The sequence below is a fragment of the Daphnia magna genome, linkage group LG5 (genome assembly GCF_020631705.1).
Source record: "Daphnia magna isolate NIES linkage group LG5, ASM2063170v1.1, whole genome shotgun sequence".
Lineage (NCBI taxonomy): Eukaryota > Metazoa > Arthropoda > Branchiopoda > Diplostraca > Daphniidae > Daphnia > Daphnia magna.
In genome coordinates this window covers 8,616,809-8,634,006 of record NC_059186.1, presented here as the reverse complement: position 1 = coordinate 8,634,006, position 17,198 = coordinate 8,616,809, and the positions used below count along the sequence as shown (strand labels likewise).

General features: G+C 39.3%; 6 protein-coding genes and 2 long non-coding RNA genes across 10 annotated transcripts; 4 read left to right on the top strand and 4 right to left on the bottom strand.

The window, feature by feature from the left end:
• Window positions 1-375: 375 nt before the first annotated feature.
• LOC116922826 (ankyrin repeat and zinc finger domain-containing protein 1) lies at window positions 376-3,209 on the bottom strand. Its single transcript, XM_032929274.2, has 9 exons — window positions 2,781-3,209; window positions 2,355-2,686; window positions 2,177-2,291; window positions 1,954-2,111; window positions 1,652-1,874; window positions 1,395-1,577; window positions 1,092-1,335; window positions 669-1,038; window positions 376-610 (listed from the first exon to the last, which is right to left on the bottom strand). The coding sequence occupies exons 1-9, from the start codon at window positions 2,947-2,949 to the stop codon at window positions 425-427; spliced, it is 1,980 nt and encodes a 659-aa protein (XP_032785165.2). The 5' UTR covers window positions 2,950-3,209; the 3' UTR covers window positions 376-424.
• Window positions 3,210-3,355: 146 nt separating this feature from the next.
• Window positions 3,356-6,648, top strand: LOC116922797 (jmjC domain-containing histone demethylation protein 1). Of its 2 annotated transcripts, none has more exons than XM_045173993.1 (7): window positions 3,356-3,585; window positions 3,661-3,817; window positions 3,896-4,021; window positions 4,088-4,260; window positions 4,333-4,533; window positions 4,596-4,979; window positions 5,053-6,648. In XM_045173993.1, exons 1-7 carry the CDS (start codon window positions 3,502-3,504, stop codon window positions 6,544-6,546), a joined length of 2,619 nt encoding a protein of 872 aa, XP_045029928.1. In that variant the 5' UTR covers window positions 3,356-3,501; the 3' UTR covers window positions 6,547-6,648. The 2 variants fall into 2 exon arrangements, with proteins under 2 accessions (XP_045029928.1, XP_032785112.1); XM_032929221.2 differs by having other exon boundaries at window positions 5,047-6,648.
• On the bottom strand, window positions 6,401-7,398 carry LOC116923081. The gene is made up of 3 exons (XR_004394287.2): window positions 7,024-7,398; window positions 6,634-6,916; window positions 6,401-6,547 (listed from the first exon to the last, which is right to left on the bottom strand). It is a non-coding gene; the product is annotated as an uncharacterized LOC116923081 (long non-coding RNA).
• Window positions 7,399-7,716: 318 nt separating this feature from the next.
• On the top strand, window positions 7,717-8,536 carry LOC116923035 (NTF2-related export protein 1). Its single transcript, XM_045174003.1, has 4 exons — window positions 7,717-7,899; window positions 7,960-8,046; window positions 8,104-8,248; window positions 8,339-8,536. The coding sequence occupies exons 1-4, from the start codon at window positions 7,885-7,887 to the stop codon at window positions 8,503-8,505; spliced, it is 414 nt and encodes a 137-aa protein (XP_045029938.1). The 5' UTR covers window positions 7,717-7,884; the 3' UTR covers window positions 8,506-8,536.
• A 3-nt stretch (window positions 8,537-8,539) lies between these two features.
• Window positions 8,540-10,888, bottom strand: LOC116922903 (aladin). Of its 2 annotated transcripts, none has more exons than XM_032929376.2 (11): window positions 10,652-10,888; window positions 10,438-10,577; window positions 10,221-10,365; window positions 9,940-10,148; window positions 9,711-9,864; window positions 9,477-9,646; window positions 9,265-9,403; window positions 9,121-9,188; window positions 8,937-9,056; window positions 8,788-8,872; window positions 8,540-8,709 (listed from the first exon to the last, which is right to left on the bottom strand). In XM_032929376.2, exons 1-11 carry the CDS (start codon window positions 10,745-10,747, stop codon window positions 8,644-8,646), a joined length of 1,392 nt encoding a protein of 463 aa, XP_032785267.2. In that variant the 5' UTR covers window positions 10,748-10,888; the 3' UTR covers window positions 8,540-8,643. The 2 variants fall into 2 exon arrangements, with proteins under 2 accessions (XP_032785267.2, XP_032785266.2); XM_032929375.2 differs by having other exon boundaries at window positions 8,937-9,068; window positions 10,652-10,887.
• Window positions 10,889-10,891: 3 nt separating this feature from the next.
• LOC116922836 (palmitoyltransferase ZDHHC17) lies at window positions 10,892-13,726 on the top strand. Its single transcript, XM_032929285.2, has 12 exons — window positions 10,892-11,132; window positions 11,211-11,282; window positions 11,347-11,474; window positions 11,539-11,748; window positions 11,814-11,973; window positions 12,041-12,199; window positions 12,257-12,463; window positions 12,531-12,692; window positions 12,761-12,920; window positions 12,993-13,106; window positions 13,173-13,276; window positions 13,362-13,726. The coding sequence occupies exons 1-12, from the start codon at window positions 11,037-11,039 to the stop codon at window positions 13,653-13,655; spliced, it is 1,866 nt and encodes a 621-aa protein (XP_032785176.2). The 5' UTR covers window positions 10,892-11,036; the 3' UTR covers window positions 13,656-13,726.
• LOC123472451 lies at window positions 13,102-13,910 on the bottom strand. The gene is made up of 2 exons (XR_006646882.1): window positions 13,775-13,910; window positions 13,102-13,370 (listed from the first exon to the last, which is right to left on the bottom strand). It is a non-coding gene; the product is annotated as an uncharacterized LOC123472451 (long non-coding RNA).
• Window positions 13,859-16,857, top strand: LOC116922829 (neurotactin). The gene is made up of 8 exons (XM_032929279.2): window positions 13,859-14,182; window positions 14,260-14,404; window positions 14,463-14,818; window positions 14,901-15,046; window positions 15,168-15,212; window positions 15,308-15,453; window positions 15,534-15,877; window positions 15,962-16,857. Exons 1-8 carry the CDS (start codon window positions 13,999-14,001, stop codon window positions 16,516-16,518), a joined length of 1,923 nt encoding a protein of 640 aa, XP_032785170.2. The 5' UTR covers window positions 13,859-13,998; the 3' UTR covers window positions 16,519-16,857.
• Window positions 16,858-17,198: the final 341 nt, after the last annotated feature.

Genomic DNA, 17,198 nt, shown 5'->3' with positions numbered 1-17,198 from the left:
AGATCACTATTCATTAATAATCGGGGAAGGCACCGAGCACCGAAATCACCGCACCGAATCGACTAAAAAGTTCCCCGATTGGCGTGGGGCAGAGCGCTACACCCAAAGAGAAAATAATGGAATTGGAAAGAGGAAAGATAAAGACTGGTAGTTGGAACTTGAAGTATGGGTGTCGGAAAACAGTTTCGTGGATAAAGTACACGATACCTTGTTTTATCAGGGTGACCTTGCCGTTCCGTTTGATGAACAAACTGACACTCTTTTCTCTTACAACTTCGACCGAAGAAACTACTGTTCGCTTTTTTCTCCTGTAATTGTCTTCAATATTATATCGACAATGTATAATAGCCATTTTAACAATCAAAAGATAAGAAAAATAATAAATTTTTTGCTTTATTTACCTCATCGCAACAAAAACTTTACATTATTTTGTATTTAGTTTGCGGTGCTTCTGTAAACAAGGGGGTGAACAAAATTTGTTGCCACTGTATTCGAATGGAACTTTTCCGCTAATGTCTAATCCACATACAAGACAGCGAACTAAAACAGGTGTTGGCAATCCGGCAGTGGATGTATTTGCTAAGAGTCGTCGTTCAGCAGCCAAAGCTCTCTGAATAAAACGGTCAAATATTAAACTACATCATAAAATCCAGTTAAGAAGAGGTTACCTTTTCTCTATCTGAGAGAGCTACGAAGCGGGCCCTATCTTCCTCAGCTTTACGTTTTTCTTCTTCAGCTAGACGCAGTTCTTCTTGTTTCCGTTTTTCTTCATCCATTTTAGCTTTCTCTGTTGTCTTTTTTTCTTTTCTAGCCTGTTTTTGAAGTTTCCGCTTTTCAGCCAGTTTTTCTGCTTTTTGTTTCTCTATTTCTTCTGTCAATGGAGACGGAATAACAGCTTTTACATAATCATATCGCTCTGGATTGGCACCCATAAAACGACGAAACGTTGCTCGCGTTTCTTTGTCAGACGCTACCATGTACGGAACTCTTCCGGATGCATCACTCAAGGATGGATCACATCCCAGGTCCATCAATTTCCTAATTGAAATTAGCATGCGATGAAATCAAAACTATTAGATTTATTTTAATACCAAACGAATGGGGCACGCTTGTTCATTGAAGCTGATTGATGAAGTAAAGTTTCGCAATTGTCGCCAAGTCGGTGATTCAAAACATCGGTTATGTCCAATTGGTATTCTTCGCGATAAGAATCCAGAATTTCTGAAAGTTTCTCGATTTCCTCGTCAAGCAAATCCGAATTTCCTCGTTTGATGGCAAGAAAAATGCTCTCTCTAATTTCCTTTTCTCCGGGGAAAAGATCCTTGTCATCTCCGTCTAGCATAAATAAGATCCAATTACGTGATATGATGTGTCGTAAAAAATCACGCGCTTACTAATTTCCACAATTTGAATGGCGATGTTGCTACTGTTTTTTGCTGCAATTTTCTTTTTCATTCTTTTCGCACGTTGCAGTTCCAACACTTTAAGTTCATCATCAGTGGATTCACTATCAAGCTTTAAATTATCCGTCGTTGTAATAATTTCGGTTAAACATCCCTCATGCATTTCGTCTGTTTCTACTCTAACAACAAACACGTGTTACCATTAGAATTACTGGATTTTAAAAAATCAAAGAAATTTTTCCACTTGCCTACTAATTCAATTGTCGCTAACTGTAACCAAACTCTTCTAACTTCTTTGAGAGTAGCTCGCCTGGTGGGGAAAGGAATTGATCTTAATCGTTGATCACATCGATCAAAAAATGGATTTTTCCCGCCAAACATAATCGTTTGATTCGAACTTGCTGCTCGATAGAAAATGACGTTACACTTCTTCAAGACATCGCACCAACAAATAAACAATGATTGGACATGCTATGTAGAAAAAAATATATATTATAATTAAGTTTCAAAGGTACGAAATGTTTATGTATGTCGACTAGAATTGGTGTACCTCTGCAAACGCTGCTTCATTGTATCGTCTAAGAGAAGCACCTGCTGATTTAGGATGAGAGCCGCCACCAGATTTGTTATCTTTACTGGATTGACCACCACCCTGCTTGGCTCTAACAGTGTATGAATGGAAAGTTTTATGATGCACTATTTCAGTTCCTAATTAATCATAAGTTGAAAATAATAATAATAATAATGGACAAAAAGCTGTAGCATTTAATTGCCTTGATAAACTGCAGCAGCAAAATGGCCACCCCCTAGCATAATGATAGCCCACATGTTTTGCTTTGGCAAATTCTGTATGAGCTGGATTAATTCTTCTTCATTACTGGTTGATTTCTGAAATTGTACAAAAGAAAAATACCAAAAGGGCAACATAAATTTGGAAGTTTAAAAAGGTACCTTTTTTGAATGTAACAAACAACGATAAACTGCCATCTTTTGTCCTTTCTGATTTTGGAAATAGATTTTGGGGGTTCCAACTGCAGTCTTGACAGTTCTATCAGAGGAATCATCATCACTATCTGAACCCGATATACTTGATATTCCATCTTCAATTTCACAGAATTCTTGTTGGCTAACAGGAGGTTTTCCAATGAGTTTTAACTTGAGGTTATAACGATGTAGATCATCCCTATAATGAAGTCTGTAATCATCTTTCTCAGTAAAGCTGGCTAGACAAGTACGACAGTGTAATTCTTCACCAAAAATCTGATCAGTTGTCTTGATTGGTTCTGGATGATGAAATACCCAAAAAGAAACACAGTATGAATTTTATGTTTTTTGGTTGTTTGTTTGTTGTTTTTTCTGGCAAAAATTCAACATTACCTTCAAGCAATGAGGGGTCTTCATTCTTTAACTCATTGATAGCAACCGACAATATGAGATGGTTCCAAATTTCTGAAATATCTTGGTGATTGAAGAGAATGTAACGTTTCTTCTTTTCACTCTGATTCAATGAATCTGTCACTGATTTCACTTTATATGATGATGCCATTTTAAAAATTTCTTCTTGATTATATTATTCCACTAGTTAGAATGGAACCAATCGACCCCTTATGCCTACAGTTAGCTTGCAGCAGTTTACTTCAACTTCAACTTCAACTTTAAGGCACCCAGCTGCTGTCTTGCACCAGTTTACAGTAGCTACTTATGTTAACAGTTAGCAGACGAAACATGCCCATCAACGTGTTTACCTTTGGCGGTTTTCGGCAAGGCCGCTCATCCGCCAGTGTAAACACACACGATATTTTCCAACGTAATCGAAAATGTTATGTTACGTTGCTACTCCTATTCAAGAAATTTTTACGATTTCTTTTATGTAATTTTCTACTAACCATGAGTTGATTAAGTTTCTTTTTTCATTGGATTTTTCTAAGTTATCGATGAAATACTATCGCCTATGTATCGATAATCTATTGTTTGGCAACCCAAAGTTTTTCTTTTAATATTGTACGTTTTTTTTCTATGTATTTTTACCGAATCGAATCGGCCTAACTGGCCAAATTTTCTATAGTTAGAAATCTGAAAAATTTCCGTAATATCGAAGATGGAAGATAACTCGCATCCTCACTCAGCGAAGAGAGGAAGAAAAAGAAACCGTGGAAGGGGACGCACATCAGGAGGTTCGCAGGTAAGTCAATTCTTTTTCATTTAGTTTTTTATCCGCCCTGAGTATGTTTCATAGTAACCTTATACCTTATGGTAGAGAAAACGAGGAGGGAGAAATAACAACACAGATCTAGATGATGATGATGACTTGGATCTTGAAATGGCTTTCAGCACCCTTCCTTCATTCAGCCTTGATGTCAAACTTAGTTCAGATAAGTTTGAACATCATTTTGTTCAAGAGATGCAAGGAAAAGGTCAGTTGCACTAGTTAAATATGCACAGAGATAATCAAAATTTTTCTTATTTTTTGTTTGTTTTGTTTGTTTTTCCAGATTTCACAATTGCATACATTCAAAAAAATGGCTTCAGCACACCCTTATTATTTAAAGACAAATATGGATTGGATATAAAAGTTCCAAAATCTGATTTCTCAGTTGGAGATGTTAGACAGTGTGTTGGTAACTTGATATTTTATACTGTATGTGAAGTGCAGATTTCTAAACTAATTTTAAATCCTTGTGTAGGCTCTAGAAGAATGGTAGATGTTATGGAAGTTGCTACCCAGAGAAACCTAGAAATGACCATGAAAGAATGGCAACAATACTATGAAAGCCCAAATAAAGACCGTCTACTAAATGTCATCAGCCTGGAGTTTTCTCACACAAAGCTAGAACATATGGTTCATCCTCCTGTTATAGTACTGTCTCTTTCTTTCTAAACTCACAAGTAACCATGCAAAGAGTATGTTATAATAAATTTTCAATTACAGGTTAGTCTTCTTGACTGGGTAGAGGTTATGTGGCCTCGTGCTCTGAAGGCACTTCAAAAAGAATCTACTAATGCAATGGATGATATGTGGTATCCCAAAGTCCAAAAATATTGTTTAATGAGTGTTGCAGGGTGTTACACAGATTTTCACATTGATTTTGGTGGCACTTCAGTCTGGTATCACATTCTTAAAGGCTCGAAGGTATTTGAACAATAAATGTTGAATGCTATTGATACGGCCTTAAGACGAAAACGGCATTTTAGGTTTTCTGGTTGATACCCCCGACGGAGCGAAATTTGCAGTTGTATGAACAGTGGACTTTGTCCGGAAAACAGAGCGATATATTTTTCGGCGATCTGGTCGAGAAGTGTGGCCGTGTTAATTTGGAGGCTGGCAACACTTTCCTCATTCCCTCGGGCTGGATCCATGCTGTTTATACGCCGTCCGATTCTCTTGTCTTTGGTGGCAATTTTCTTCATAGCTTTGCAATTGAAAATCAGTTACGGATTGCACAGTTAGAAGATAGCACTCGGGTGCCAGCGAAATTTCGCTTTCCCTTTTATACGGAAATGCTTTGGTATGTTCTTGAAAGATACGTTTACACTCTACTGGGAAAAGACCATTTGGATTTGTCTCAGCTCCAACAGGTATGGTTCTTCGTCATTAAAGCCATGTAAGAAATGGGATTCACTGTTTAATTTATCCTTTGATAAGGGGCAGACACCTGTCGAAAAAGCTATCCAAAGTCAACAGCCACATGTCCATTTGACAGCCAGTGAACTGCATGGTCTTAGGGCAATCGTGCTCTATTTACATTCATTAGCTCCAACGCGCAAGAACGTGCCCGATCTGCTTGTAAATCCTGTAGCTCTCATACAAGACGTACGGACACTAGTAGAGCAGCACAGAAAAGACCAATCCCACTTGGCTATAACAGGAGTGCCAGTTGTTAGGGTGCAGCAACCAACCAACTCGAAGAGCAAGAAACTATTACCTAGTTCATCTAGTATCGCAACTTCTCTAGCCCATAAAATGGACATCGCCTGCAATTCTTCGCGTTCGTCCGTGCCCCAAATTACGCCTGGCTGTTCCAGTTCTCACGTTTCCGTAATTGTGAAAAGAGAAGTTATAGATATCAAGTTGGAGCATGTAGTTCCAAAAAATGAAGTGCATGTTGCCATTAAGAAAGAGGAACCGGTGGAACAATCGCAGGAGCCCGACAGTAACACTGTGGTGGTGACGGAAGTCAGATACCCACCTTCAAAAATGGAATCCCCCTTTCCGCACCTGAGAGATCAGCTCAGGCAGCAACAACAACAAGATATGGCCAAAAAAATGCGGCAGTCTGTCGTCATGCGCCATACCACAGTTGGCCGCATTGATTCTCAAGTTCAAAGAAGGAAAGCATCTGGAGTTTTACTTGGTCAGTTATCGGAAAAGCTAGAATTGATTTTGCGACCGGAAGTCCTCATACCAGTTTTTCAACATCTTTCTATTGCTGATTTACTGGTTTGCATGCAAGTCTGTCGGTCATGGAATCGCTATTCTATTGATCCATCTCTGTGGAAGTTGATGGATCTCTCCCATCGACAACTAACACCTATAATGTTGGCCGGAATTATCCGCCGCCAACCCAGGTGCTTGGTCATGGATTGGTCTTCCTTTTCGCATCAACAGTGTGCATGGCTTATGGATCGCCTGCCCAACTTAACCACTCTTAGTATGCAAGGCTGTAACGCAAGCGTCCTTGACGCTCTAAAACTTCCTTCGCTTACGCCAGCTGCCCTCAGTCGTGCGTTTCAGCCTAAACTAACGGTCCTCGATCTCAGCTGGGTATCTGGCTTAAATGATATTTTGATAGAGAAGTTTATCTTACCCTCCTCTTTACATCGACTGTCTAATATAAGGCAGTTGGCTTTGGCTGGAAGTCAGCTAACCGATAAATCTTTAATTGCGTTTGCCACCTCCTTCCCAGCGCTAGACAGTCTTTGTTTAGCGTACTGTTTACAACTTACGTCACATGGATTACGTTCCATGTTAGTTGCGAATAATGGACAGTTAAATCGAATTGATTTAATGGGCTGTACTCAGTTGCTGTCATTTGACTACCCAATGCTACAAAAAGAACTTTGTTTGATTAATCCGAGGCTTTGTTTAGCTGAAGACATCACAAGCGATTCCCAGCCTATTCATCGCTGTTTTCGTTTAAGTTAATCTACATACATAATAAACAATTGCGTGTTTAACGATGACATTTTTTAAAAATTTTTGAATGTTGTAGAAAGATCGAATAAATATTACTCTTGTATGACCGAATCCTTTGTATTTGAATCATGTTTGGGCGAACTGGCTTCATTTCCCAGCTACAGACGTAATCGTAGTTCCTCCGGATTAACGAAATTATACTCGACGTTAAGACCGTTATCGGGCGAATTACTTCCTTCGATTCCCAAAGTAAAATCGGGGGCGTCTAACACTTCTAAACAAATGGGCTGTACACTCCGACAAGAAGAACCATAGCAAGAGGGGACAAAGCACTCTTTATCCGGTGGACACTCACTGTCTGAGCAAGACATCGATGTGTCTACAGAAAAAAAATATATATATATTCTGTAGCATTAAACAAATTGTAATTTCAGACTAGCGGTAACTTATATAAGCAAGTAAATTACCAAATATGTACTGACTTACCTAACATCGCCGGGATACCTGCAACAGAAACAATCAAAAGAATTGCAATTGGACAGAGAGACATTTTATGCCTACTTTCCTACACCTTTTCGTTTGCGTTCTGAACTTGGGAAGCTCCAGTATTCCCTGACGAACCTGAATCTCACCAAGGTCATTCGAAGGAAGGTCAAGAACCCCAAAAGTGCTTAAATGTGAACCCTCGGCAGGTAGAATCAGTTAATGATCCAGGTAGCATTGGATATTGGAAATTTTCGTGTCTATAACGCATCTTCACATTGTATAATTAAAACAGCGATATTATTCCAATCATATGGATGATTTTTGTCTTGTTTTGTTGTTTGAAATCTCTATTTTGGTTTGACTGATCTTGTTACTTTAGTTATCTTGGTTTCATTTTCAATTTTTTAAATTTGAACTTATTCTTAACTTCTAAAAGGGATAACACGTGACAGACACGATGCATCCTGCTTCCTGTCCTCTTCTTCTGTTGAAGAACAGCAAGAGAGACAGGCCGAGATCCAAGACCAAAAGTCCAAGACTACCATCATAGACAGTACCTTCGCAGTCTGTACTACTCGTCTGGTACTACCGTGAAGAGTTTAGTGTCCATTGTTCCAGTCCAAGTCCAACTGTTCAACAGGGACGACTGGACGAGCAGCTGACTGCCCACAACAGTGAGCAACTTTGTTCTCGTTTCTTTTCTCGCAACGCTGTACAGCATGTGAGTCGTCAGCTATTGCGGTACGAATTGTTTTGTGTGGTTAATGGACGAATGGTTACATTACTTTATTCATTTACATTGAATTCACTCGGTTTGTTTGTTTGAGCAACACGTTTTGACGAAACATATTAAATACATTCATGGCCGTTGCAATTGTAAGTAAAATACGTGGAGTTGTGAAGAAGATAATTTTTAAATTAAATTTCTATTTACAGGATAAGAGAGTGTTGATTGATGAAGCTTGTTCCACAGCCTTGGAATTCACAAAACTCTATTATGATTGCCTTGACAAAAAGAGAAATGTAACTGAAATTATCAACATTTGAACCATGACAAATCTTTTAATTCTCCTTTTTTAGCTTCTTTGTAAACTATATATGGAAACAGCTGTCTTAGTTTGGAATGGTAACTCAGTGTCAGGAAATATGCAAATTCAATCCTTCCTTGAGAAGCTTCCAGCAAGTGATCATCAAATTGTAAGCTTAGATGCTCAGCCAATCCATGGTATGTTAGCACAAACCAATTGTGTTTGTTGGGTTTAATTTTTTTGTATTTTCATATTAAATGAGACTATAGTATTTTTGATTGATGCAGAAGAAGCAATTAAAGGTCAACCTACTGTAATGGCTGTTGTAGCAGGAATTGTCAGATTTGAAAAAAAGCCTGCCCAGCCATTTTGCCAAAATTTCCTTATCACTGCTCAAGATACAAAATGGAAGGTTGTTTCTGACTGCCTCCGTTTCCAACAAGTCCTTTCCTAAACATGTAGAATACAATAATTCTTTTCTAAGATTCTAAACTTTTCTTTTTATTTATTCATGAGCAATCAATTCCAGTAAATAATCACGGATTCATAAACGGTTGGCCAATAAAATAAGACAACGAACTGCTAAATAAATTTAAGTTTCAAGATGCTGCGGGAGGAACGAAAAAGGCACATGTTGAATTCGACCGGACGACCAGGCCTGAACAAAGAGATATGTAACGTCTTTCGTTTGTTTAATGATTAACACTTATGAAAAGAATAATTTAAAAAGCGTTACCACAGTGAGTAAGGCGCCATTTTCAAAATCAGGTTTGAATTGGATCGCTGATGCCACTTCATCAGGTTCACCCTTTAATATACCACTAGAATAGCAAAGAGTGATTTAATATTTAAAAGCCAACAAATTTCGTAAAACGTAAAACTTACCATGGAAACAAACTCAACGTTGGCGAATATCGTGTGCGAAAAAGAGCAACATAATCCGAGGAACGAAAGGTGACAGCCAATCTTTCACCTCGAGGGTCCCATGCAAGATCTTGCACCAGTCTGCTTAATTTACTAACCAAGACCTTAATTTACGTACTTTGTTTGCAAAATATGACAGTCGTACCCCGTTGCCTCCGAAGTTTGGGTTTCTGTAAAGTCAGCTACCACAGTTGCCGCTTTAGTGGAAGAGCTCTGCACCAATTAGAACATTTTCAACGTATAAAAATGACGACATTTACACTACCCAATTTGATTAAAAACCAAATACTTTCGACACGCAATAAAGAGTAGGCTGAACAGAATCAGCAAAAATAGCTTTTGTTCCACAGGGACTCCATGCTGCTGCCTGAACATAACCATTCATCACATCCCAGATCTCGGCCGACCATGTTCGGGTTTCCCATATTCTGTACAAGAAAAATAGTAGGTATAAGATTTGCGTTAGAAATCAGTATCAATAAATAGTTTAGTCTAGCGAACTTGAAAACATTGCCTGGTGTACAGGCTAAAAGGCGATTTCCAGTTGGGCTCCAAGTCAGAAAAGTGTATCCCCCTCCGCGGATTTTCTGAAGAAGGGTAGCTTCACGATTTTCGACGTTCCAAATATAGAGTGAAGAATCTTGTGGGCTACCGGAAGCCAAAAACTTACCCTTTTGCATTGCAATTCCATGAATACAAGAGCAAAATGAAAGTGAAAACCACAAATTAAATTACTTGTGGATCCCAAGTGACGGAATTAACTGAAGTTGGATGGGGTAAATGTGTCAAGCACGAGGCAGACGGTCGAGTGCCTAACGAAGCAGGATCGACAGTCCAAAGAGCTACTCCCGAAGCGCATCCAACAGCCAACTGAGCCGAACACAAAGGCCTAGTTAGAAAAAGTGTTTTGCTGAATTGGACTATATAACAATTAATGCCTAGCTAAGGTGGAGGCTGGGAATACCTCCACGTCATGGATGAAATATTTTTTTGAGACGAATGGCGGACAACGACTGGAGTAGAAGTGGATCCCGCATACACAAGAACAGTGTCATCTCTAGTAGCAACTGCAAGCTTGTTGCAGTGTGGATGCCAGGCAAGATATCTGACAGGGCTGGTGGACCAATCTTTAGTGTGTGAAAACATAGCAACAGCGTCAATACCAGATGACATCTGAAAGGCAAACCAATAACAGCTTTTGGACAATGCCATTGCATGGGAAAAATTACATTATGTAGTACATACATTTGAAAGTGGCATAAAAACATGCTGAACTGCTTTAACAGTCTTCCAAAGAGTTACTAATCCATAGGTCATTTGATTTGCTGAGTATTTCTTCAAATCTGTTTGTGATAATAATTCTAATGCTTGATAGATACCTTGGGTCCTCCTGGAACCAAAAAATAACTTTACATTTGTCTTGGTTACAAAATGAAGATGGAAGACTATGAAGGGAATTTACCAAGTAAAGAGAAATTGTTTCCATATAGTGATTTTCTCACCATCTTTTATTGGAATGAACGCCAGAGCAGTTTCATTTCTAGGAAATTTTGTAGGTGGTAATACTGGAACATTTATGTTGACTTTTGGTAGTTGGTTTTCCTATTATCGCAGAAAGTCAGCACTGAACAACTAGCCTTTGCGGTAGGAGTAAGGACATTTAGGTGTAAACTTACCACGTGTGTTTTAGATAGGTCCGTATGAACAAAGTCTTCAGTCGAAAATGAGCTATATTCTCGAAAAGACTCCATACCAATTAACTGCGAAGACATTTTTCTGGTGAGAGTATTATTCACAATACGTTTTGAAATACTACTATATAACCGGCAATCAGATTCAAACGTGAGAGCTGTCAAGAGATGCAAGTTCTGCTACTACAGCGCCAAGCGGCGTATATTACCACAGCAACCGGTAAATCGATATTATCTGGTCTTGCGGGTTGGCGAGTGAGTGCCTGAGTGGAGGGGAGAAACAAAATGATTGTTTAAAGAATAGGGGTGAATGCGATTGTGAACAAACTGAAACGAAAATTCGGAAAATACTCATTTGTCCCCCCAAAAAATGTCAGGCCAACCTCCTGTTGATGAACATTCTAATGACAATAATACCTGTATTGACCAACAATACAAAACATGGGATATAGTGAAAGCAACTCAGGTTAGGATCTTATCTTGTAAAAATATATTTTTTCATTTTTTTCAGTCTGTTATAATATAATACTTCCTACTGTCTTAGTATGGCATATTCAGCAGATGTAAAGAAATTATAGATGAAGGATATGATGTAAACCAAAGAGATGACGAGAATGTAAGATAATAATGTCTCTTCAATAAATCCAGTTTATGTTGATATCATATATGTTTTTTTAAAGGTGACACTTCTCCATTGGGCTTCAATCAATAATAGGAAAGAACTTGTTAATTTGTATATAAACCATGGTGCCCAGGTTGATGCAGTAGGTGGTAAATTACTTGCCACTCCTTTACACTGGGCTGTCCGGTACATTTGAATGGGTTTCTACTTATCATTTAGGAAAATTTAAATTTTTCCCTTCACTATTCAGGCAGGGTCACTTAGCTACTGCGATTTTATTGATAAAACACGGTGCTGATCCCATGGTTTATGATGGTGAAGGATTCCAATCACTTCATTTGGCAGCTCAGTTTGGACATACTGCTGTTTGTGCTTACCTTTTGTCTCATGGAGTCCCAGTCAACAGTCCAGATATGCAAGGGATGACTCCACTTATGTGGGCTGTCTTCAGGACCACAACGTAGATCTAAATGCCTTATCCACTATAGATATCTTTTTCCTTACATGAATTCTTGGTGTTTTCAGTGTGGATCCTGCTCGTTTACTTGCCTCTCTTGGAGCCAGCGTGACTTCTCAGGACAATAATGGCAACACAGCTCTCCATTGGGCAATAGAGTCTCGCAATGTTTCAGCGATATCTTTGCTACTGGAAAAGAATACTTCATTGGATGTTACCAATGGGAAGGTAAACCGTCGTTTAAGCGTGGAAAAAAAATGGCATTTCGGAAAAGTCTACCACTGAATTCTTCTAGGGTGTAACATGCGTCAAATTGCTAGTCCAAGACAAACCTGCTTGGCTGGGGCCTCGTTTATTGCAAAGAATACTGGATCGTGTGGTCCAATCCGATAAAGAGGCACGTGAAAATCACCTTGCATGCATTAAGGGCTTAAAAAATGAGCGAAATTATAAGGTACTGTGAAAAAAGTAGCTACTTTTCATTCTTGTCTAACTGGTCTCACTTTTGTAGAAACTACAACACTGGTTTCTTGTGGGAAGTCCTTTTGTTCTCTTTTTCATCGTGGGTACCTTATTCCAAAGTGCGCTAAACTATTATCTGAAGACAGCGCTGCTATTGCTGACTATTTTTTGTCTAAACCTATTTGGTCGACTATGTTCCATTTCGTCTGACGCAACTATGGAATCGTTGCCAGTATCCATCTACTTGGCCACAAAGGTATTTCATTGACCTTATCATAATTAAAATATCTTCTGCATAAGGATAGTCATTTTCTTTGCTGCAGTGGTGGGTGCTGGTCACTTGGTTTTTATGGTTGGCTTCTAGTGTAGATTGGATAACGAATGTGGCTTTTACTTTATCCGCTACTGGTCTATGCTATGCTTTTTACAAGACGTGGAATAACGATCCGGGCACAATTTCTCTTTCTCTAGAAGAAAAGTATCAAGTGAGTTTTATTCATACCCATGGTATCTAGGAAGAGACGCTATAGCCAATTTAAATCTTTCTTAACAGACCATTAAGCAATTAGCAGAGTTTGGTCCCGGTTTTGAACCGCAACATTTTTGTAGCTGTTGTTTATTAAGAAGGCCTATTCGTTCCAAACACTGCTCCAATTGTAATAAGTGCGTTGCCCGATTCGATCACCACTGCCCTTGGGTAGGCAATTGCATAGGTATACTTGCCAAATGAAATTTTAAACTTTGGTTGTATGTAAATTTTTTTGAATTATTATCATTATTGTTAGGTCTTAACAACCATCGCTTCTTTATTTACTATCTTTTTCTACTTTCCGTATCATGTGTGATATTCATTTTTGGAGCCGTAAATTTTTGGAATAAAAAGTGCAACATGCATGCAGGTAGGTGGTATTTGTACTCGTTGACCCGCCAAAGAATAAAATTACAATAAATTTATTTTATTGTAGGACTTGGAGTTCTTTATTGTGACGGTTGGTTAACTTTCGTGGCCGCCAATGCTGCTTTACATGCAGTATGGGTTACTGCGCTGTTGAGTTGTCAGCTTTATCAGGTATGTGATATGTGATTCTCGTGACGTATGATAAGGTATTATGATGTACTGGGTTGTTTATAATTCGCTTGCCATATCTATCCAGGTTTTAATCCTAGGAATGACAACAAATGAAAGACTTAATGCTTCCAGATACAAACACTTCCATCGGACTCCTAAAAAAACGTCGTGGCTCAAAAAAACTAAATATGCAAGTCCATTTGATAGAGGCATTTTGAAAAATGCGGCTGAGTTCTTCCATATACGAATTGGTGGGGGAAGCGGATTTTCCCATCAGCGAACACTTGACGTCGATTGGAAAAATGAGTTCAATATGGACAGGTGGTTGAATGACGACGAAGAAGAGCTTATTCAAAAAGGCAATGTGAATAACGTTTGAATTACTTTTTATGTTTTTGTTGGTTTGTACTCTGTGCTGTTTTTTGTATAATAAAGTCACGTCCAAAAGAATTTTAAAAATGTTTTTGAAAGACATTTCCGTACAAGTTAACGTCTTACCGCTAGATGGCTGCATGGTGATTGTTTCCTCCGGATGACAACTCCAGGGTCAACATTAGACTCGAAGAACTCGAGTATCGCCGAGTATTAATGGAGCTTGCGTTCCTCTTGTTGTGTCACTTGTTAACCTACTGACGTTTGGTGAGCAGTGCGAACCGCACCAAACCGACGAAGTGTGTTGGGTGAATACCCTCTTGTGCGTGTTAAGCTTAAATTAAATTAAGATGTGGCGCAAATTCATGGACGATAGCCCGACGACAGCCAGACCTGCGGGCATTACAATGGCAGAGGTTTTCTCGCCAATGCTAGAGCCCACTTCACTAGAAGCCACCATTTCAGAATGCTCACTCGAGGTGAAACCAAGCGATATTTTTACACGGAAACTCAAAGAACGACTTCTCTCTTGCTGTAAGTCCATGACAACCAATCCTTCAGTATTTACATTTTAAAACCAGTGTAGTCTAATAATCTGTATTTTTTCTTAGGCTACATTATGTTGATTATGTTTATTCCTATTGTCATTTTTGTCCTTGTTTTGGAATATCGCCGACTTATGTTGACTGATCCTGAACCCTATATTGCAAATGGAACATTCCATTTGGCTCATACTTCATGTGGACCTGTGCAAGGGTACCCAATCAACGTGTTCTTGCTAAAACTTCCAATCACAACATCCTATTTCATCCAGGATGGCGCTTGATGGAGGTTTTGAATTCCTTGGCATTCCATATGCCATTCCCCCTGTTAGCCACAGAAAATCAAAAGGTGCACCTGATGATGTTGATTATACATGGATGCCTGGGACTCCCCCATTTAGGCTTGAACACTGCTGGAAAGACGTTCTGAAATATCCGAAATCGAAACCGCAAGATTGTCTTCAAATGCGGCCTTCCTCGAAAGGACATTACGAGACGTATGGTAGCCAAGACTGCCTCACTCTTGATGTATATACCCCTATTATTGGTTACGACACTCCATCGCCGGTGGTTGTTGTTATTGCTATTCCAACCCTGTACGGTGGCTGGTCTGATCAAGCGCATCAAGGTAAATTTTAACCGTTTTTTTTTCCGTCCACATTATCAAGTTTTATTAAAACTACCAATTGGCCTTGTTTCAATTATAACAGATCAAGCTACTCCGTCCGCTGCGCTAGCTAAGGAGAAAGGTGTTGTATTTGTGGTCCCTCGATTCCGCCTTGGGCCCATGGGGTTCCTTCCACGCCTACTTCTTAATGACACCTCGTCCGTTATCAAGGACAGCACTAGCTTCCAGGTTAGGCTAATGTACTTTTTCTTTTTACTTGAATTGCCAGAGGTTATGAAATAGATAATTGATTGTGGGTTTTCCCGTCTAGCAAAAAAAAACCCAGTGTAAATTATTTATTCCATTTTAGGATTCGGTTCTCCAGGCCCAAAAAACCCAGTTGAAGCTTGAAAAGGTAAACCATCTTTTATGTTTTTTTTTTTTTTTTTGCTTGTTAATAACTGGACAAATTAGTAAAACAAAATAAAAATAACAATTCTTATTTCAAAGTCGTACAACCTTGGCTTGACCGACCTGTTTGCATCGCTTATATGGATTTCCTCCAATATTGAGCATTTCGGGGGAGATCCCAGTCTTGTCACGTTACTTGGTTGGGGAGCTGGAGCTGATTTGGTAAACTCCTTGACGACATCCAAGTAAATTTTGCCGATTTTATTTATTAAAAAAAAAAAAAAAAAAAAACTTCTAAATATCAAATGTTTGTTTTCGAATTTAGGCACCCTGAAAAACACCCTTATCTTTTCACGCAAGCGTGGGTGACTCATGGTCACTTGACACAAGTAGAAAACGAAGTGCAAGGCGATGCGTCTCAAAACCGAACCAACTCGGTTTTCAAAGCTGGCTACAACCTGTGGTCAAACAGTCCGTGCAATTCAAAAAATTCCAGTTACGACCCTCTTTGTTTAATTTCATTGCCGCCGCGAAAGATTTTTGAATCGGTTCCGCACGAATGGCTGAAACCTTCCGGTCATACCTGGCTAGAACCGGATAGTTTTGTTTATCGCCAATCTGCCAAGGCCGTTTGGTCCAAGGGACATCCACCTTATGACTTTCCATTAGGTAAGTTATTCGAAGGTTTTATTCTCATTATGAACGAACTTGTTTTAATTGGTTTAACTAAATTAATACGTTTTGCCTTTGTAGTGCTTGGATCAACCGTTCATGGTGATGCTGACACACTTTCCGACTGTGAGACGATTGAAACTCAAGTCGCTTCCGAGATCGCCACATTTCGCCATTTTGCCGAATCCGCTAAATCCGCCGAGACTAACGAATCTGGCGAATCCGCCGAAAATATGATAATCCCCGACAATTCAACGGACGTCCAAGAGAATCTCGCCCGGCTAAGCACAACTCAACTGACTTGCCCTCTCTGGAATTTGGCACAGAAAGCGGACCAGTCTTTCAATAGCGGGGTTTTTTTCTACCTGGTCTCGTTTGAGGAGACGGTACCATGTCGGGACGGGACACGCCTGCGCCTGGCCGGAGGGTTGTCGGATATCAGCGCCATCTTAGGACGTTATCGTCATACGGACAAAGCCTCCATCCGTTTCGCATCTCATTTCCAAGACGTTTTTTATGATTTTGTTGTCGACGGGACGTTGCCGGGCAAAGTTCGTGCCAGTCAAGGCCTTTATGATTTTGGAGAGATCATGCAAATGAGGACGAGTTATCCACAATGTGCCGCTGTACGGCAATGATTGCCATTCTTTCCAGTTAATTGTTAATGACTGTGCTAGTGTATCACTGTCGGCATTCCAGTCGCATTTCTACTGGTGGGGTTTTCACGTTTGTCCTACCACCGGTTTTAACAAATTATATGAACAAATTCGTACCCAGATTGGCAGCAGTATTTTAACGTAATGATAAAAACTTGTAGTTATTCGTATCCTACTTCCCTTCCTTTTTAAAAAAATATTATTTAACTTCTAGTCGAGAGTATAAATAAGCACTGCTCATAATCTCTGTACTCTGTAGTGAAAAGTCCATATACAACTGTCATGTAATACACTTACTTCGGTGGCTGAATCGAAAAGCAATCGTTATGTAGTTGGCAGGAAAGCCTACTTTCATTTCTTATTTATAACGTAACAATGGAAAACTGAATAGCTTCTCCTTGATGACGAGGAGCTATATAAATAATAATTAATCTACGTTCCAAGTACACATAAATTCTAGCTCACTGATCGCGAACCTCCGTCATAGATTCGAATTTTACGTGTTGTTTTTCCTTTCGTTTTCTCACGTAAGCATCGCCCAGCAAGTGCCGACCAAGCATGATGCGATGTTAAACATTCACGTCGCTTTGACGCACGCAACGAAACAAAATGAATCGTTGATCAGATTTGCTCTCGTTTTTTCTATCTTTGCTGGAAATTTT

What these genes read in the sequence shown, in the direction of transcription:
- LOC116922836 (XM_032929285.2), top strand. Translation starts at nt 11,037, where the DNA reads ATGTCAGGCCAACCTCCTGTTGATGAACATTCTAATGACAATAATACC. An exon ending in TGGATGTTACCAATGGGAAG is followed by an intron (nt 11,974 to 12,040) that starts GTAAACCGTCGT and finishes GAATTCTTCTAG; the next exon opens with GGTGTAACATGCGTCAAATT. An exon ending in TTGGGTAGGCAATTGCATAG is followed by an intron (nt 12,921 to 12,992) that starts GTATACTTGCCA and finishes CATTATTGTTAG; the next exon opens with GTCTTAACAACCATCGCTTC.
- LOC116923035 (XM_045174003.1), top strand. An exon ending in GCCTTGACAAAAAGAGAAAT is followed by an intron (nt 8,047 to 8,103) that starts GTAACTGAAATT and finishes CTCCTTTTTTAG; the next exon opens with CTTCTTTGTAAACTATATAT. An exon ending in AGATGCTCAGCCAATCCATG is followed by an intron (nt 8,249 to 8,338) that starts GTATGTTAGCAC and finishes TGATTGATGCAG; the next exon opens with AAGAAGCAATTAAAGGTCAA.
- LOC116922903 (XM_032929375.2), bottom strand. Translation starts at nt 10,747, where the DNA reads ATGTCTTCGCAGTTAATTGGTATGGAGTCTTTTCGAGAATATAGCTCA. An exon ending in ATTTCATCCATGACGTGGAG is followed by an intron (nt 9,865 to 9,939) that starts GTATTCCCAGCC and finishes TTTTCTAACTAG; the next exon opens with GCCTTTGTGTTCGGCTCAGT. An exon ending in ACACCAGGCAATGTTTTCAA is followed by an intron (nt 9,404 to 9,476) that starts GTTCGCTAGACT and finishes TTTCTTGTACAG; the next exon opens with AATATGGGAAACCCGAACAT.
- LOC116922826 (XM_032929274.2), bottom strand. Translation starts at nt 2,949, where the DNA reads ATGGCATCATCATATAAAGTGAAATCAGTGACAGATTCATTGAATCAG. An exon ending in TGCTGCTGCAGTTTATCAAG is followed by an intron (nt 2,112 to 2,176) that starts GCAATTAAATGC and finishes ATGATTAATTAG; the next exon opens with GAACTGAAATAGTGCATCAT. An exon ending in AAGCGTGCCCCATTCGTTTG is followed by an intron (nt 1,039 to 1,091) that starts GTATTAAAATAA and finishes AATTTCAATTAG; the next exon opens with GAAATTGATGGACCTGGGAT.
- LOC116922829 (XM_032929279.2), top strand. Translation starts at nt 13,999, where the DNA reads ATGTGGCGCAAATTCATGGACGATAGCCCGACGACAGCCAGACCTGCG. An exon ending in AGGACAGCACTAGCTTCCAG is followed by an intron (nt 15,047 to 15,167) that starts GTTAGGCTAATG and finishes ATTCCATTTTAG; the next exon opens with GATTCGGTTCTCCAGGCCCA. An exon ending in AACTCCTTGACGACATCCAA is followed by an intron (nt 15,454 to 15,533) that starts GTAAATTTTGCC and finishes TTTCGAATTTAG; the next exon opens with GCACCCTGAAAAACACCCTT.
- LOC116922797 (XM_032929221.2), top strand. Translation starts at nt 3,502, where the DNA reads ATGGAAGATAACTCGCATCCTCACTCAGCGAAGAGAGGAAGAAAAAGA. An exon ending in GCACATCAGGAGGTTCGCAG is followed by an intron (nt 3,586 to 3,660) that starts GTAAGTCAATTC and finishes ACCTTATGGTAG; the next exon opens with AGAAAACGAGGAGGGAGAAA. An exon ending in TCAAGAGATGCAAGGAAAAG is followed by an intron (nt 3,818 to 3,895) that starts GTCAGTTGCACT and finishes TTGTTTTTCCAG; the next exon opens with ATTTCACAATTGCATACATT.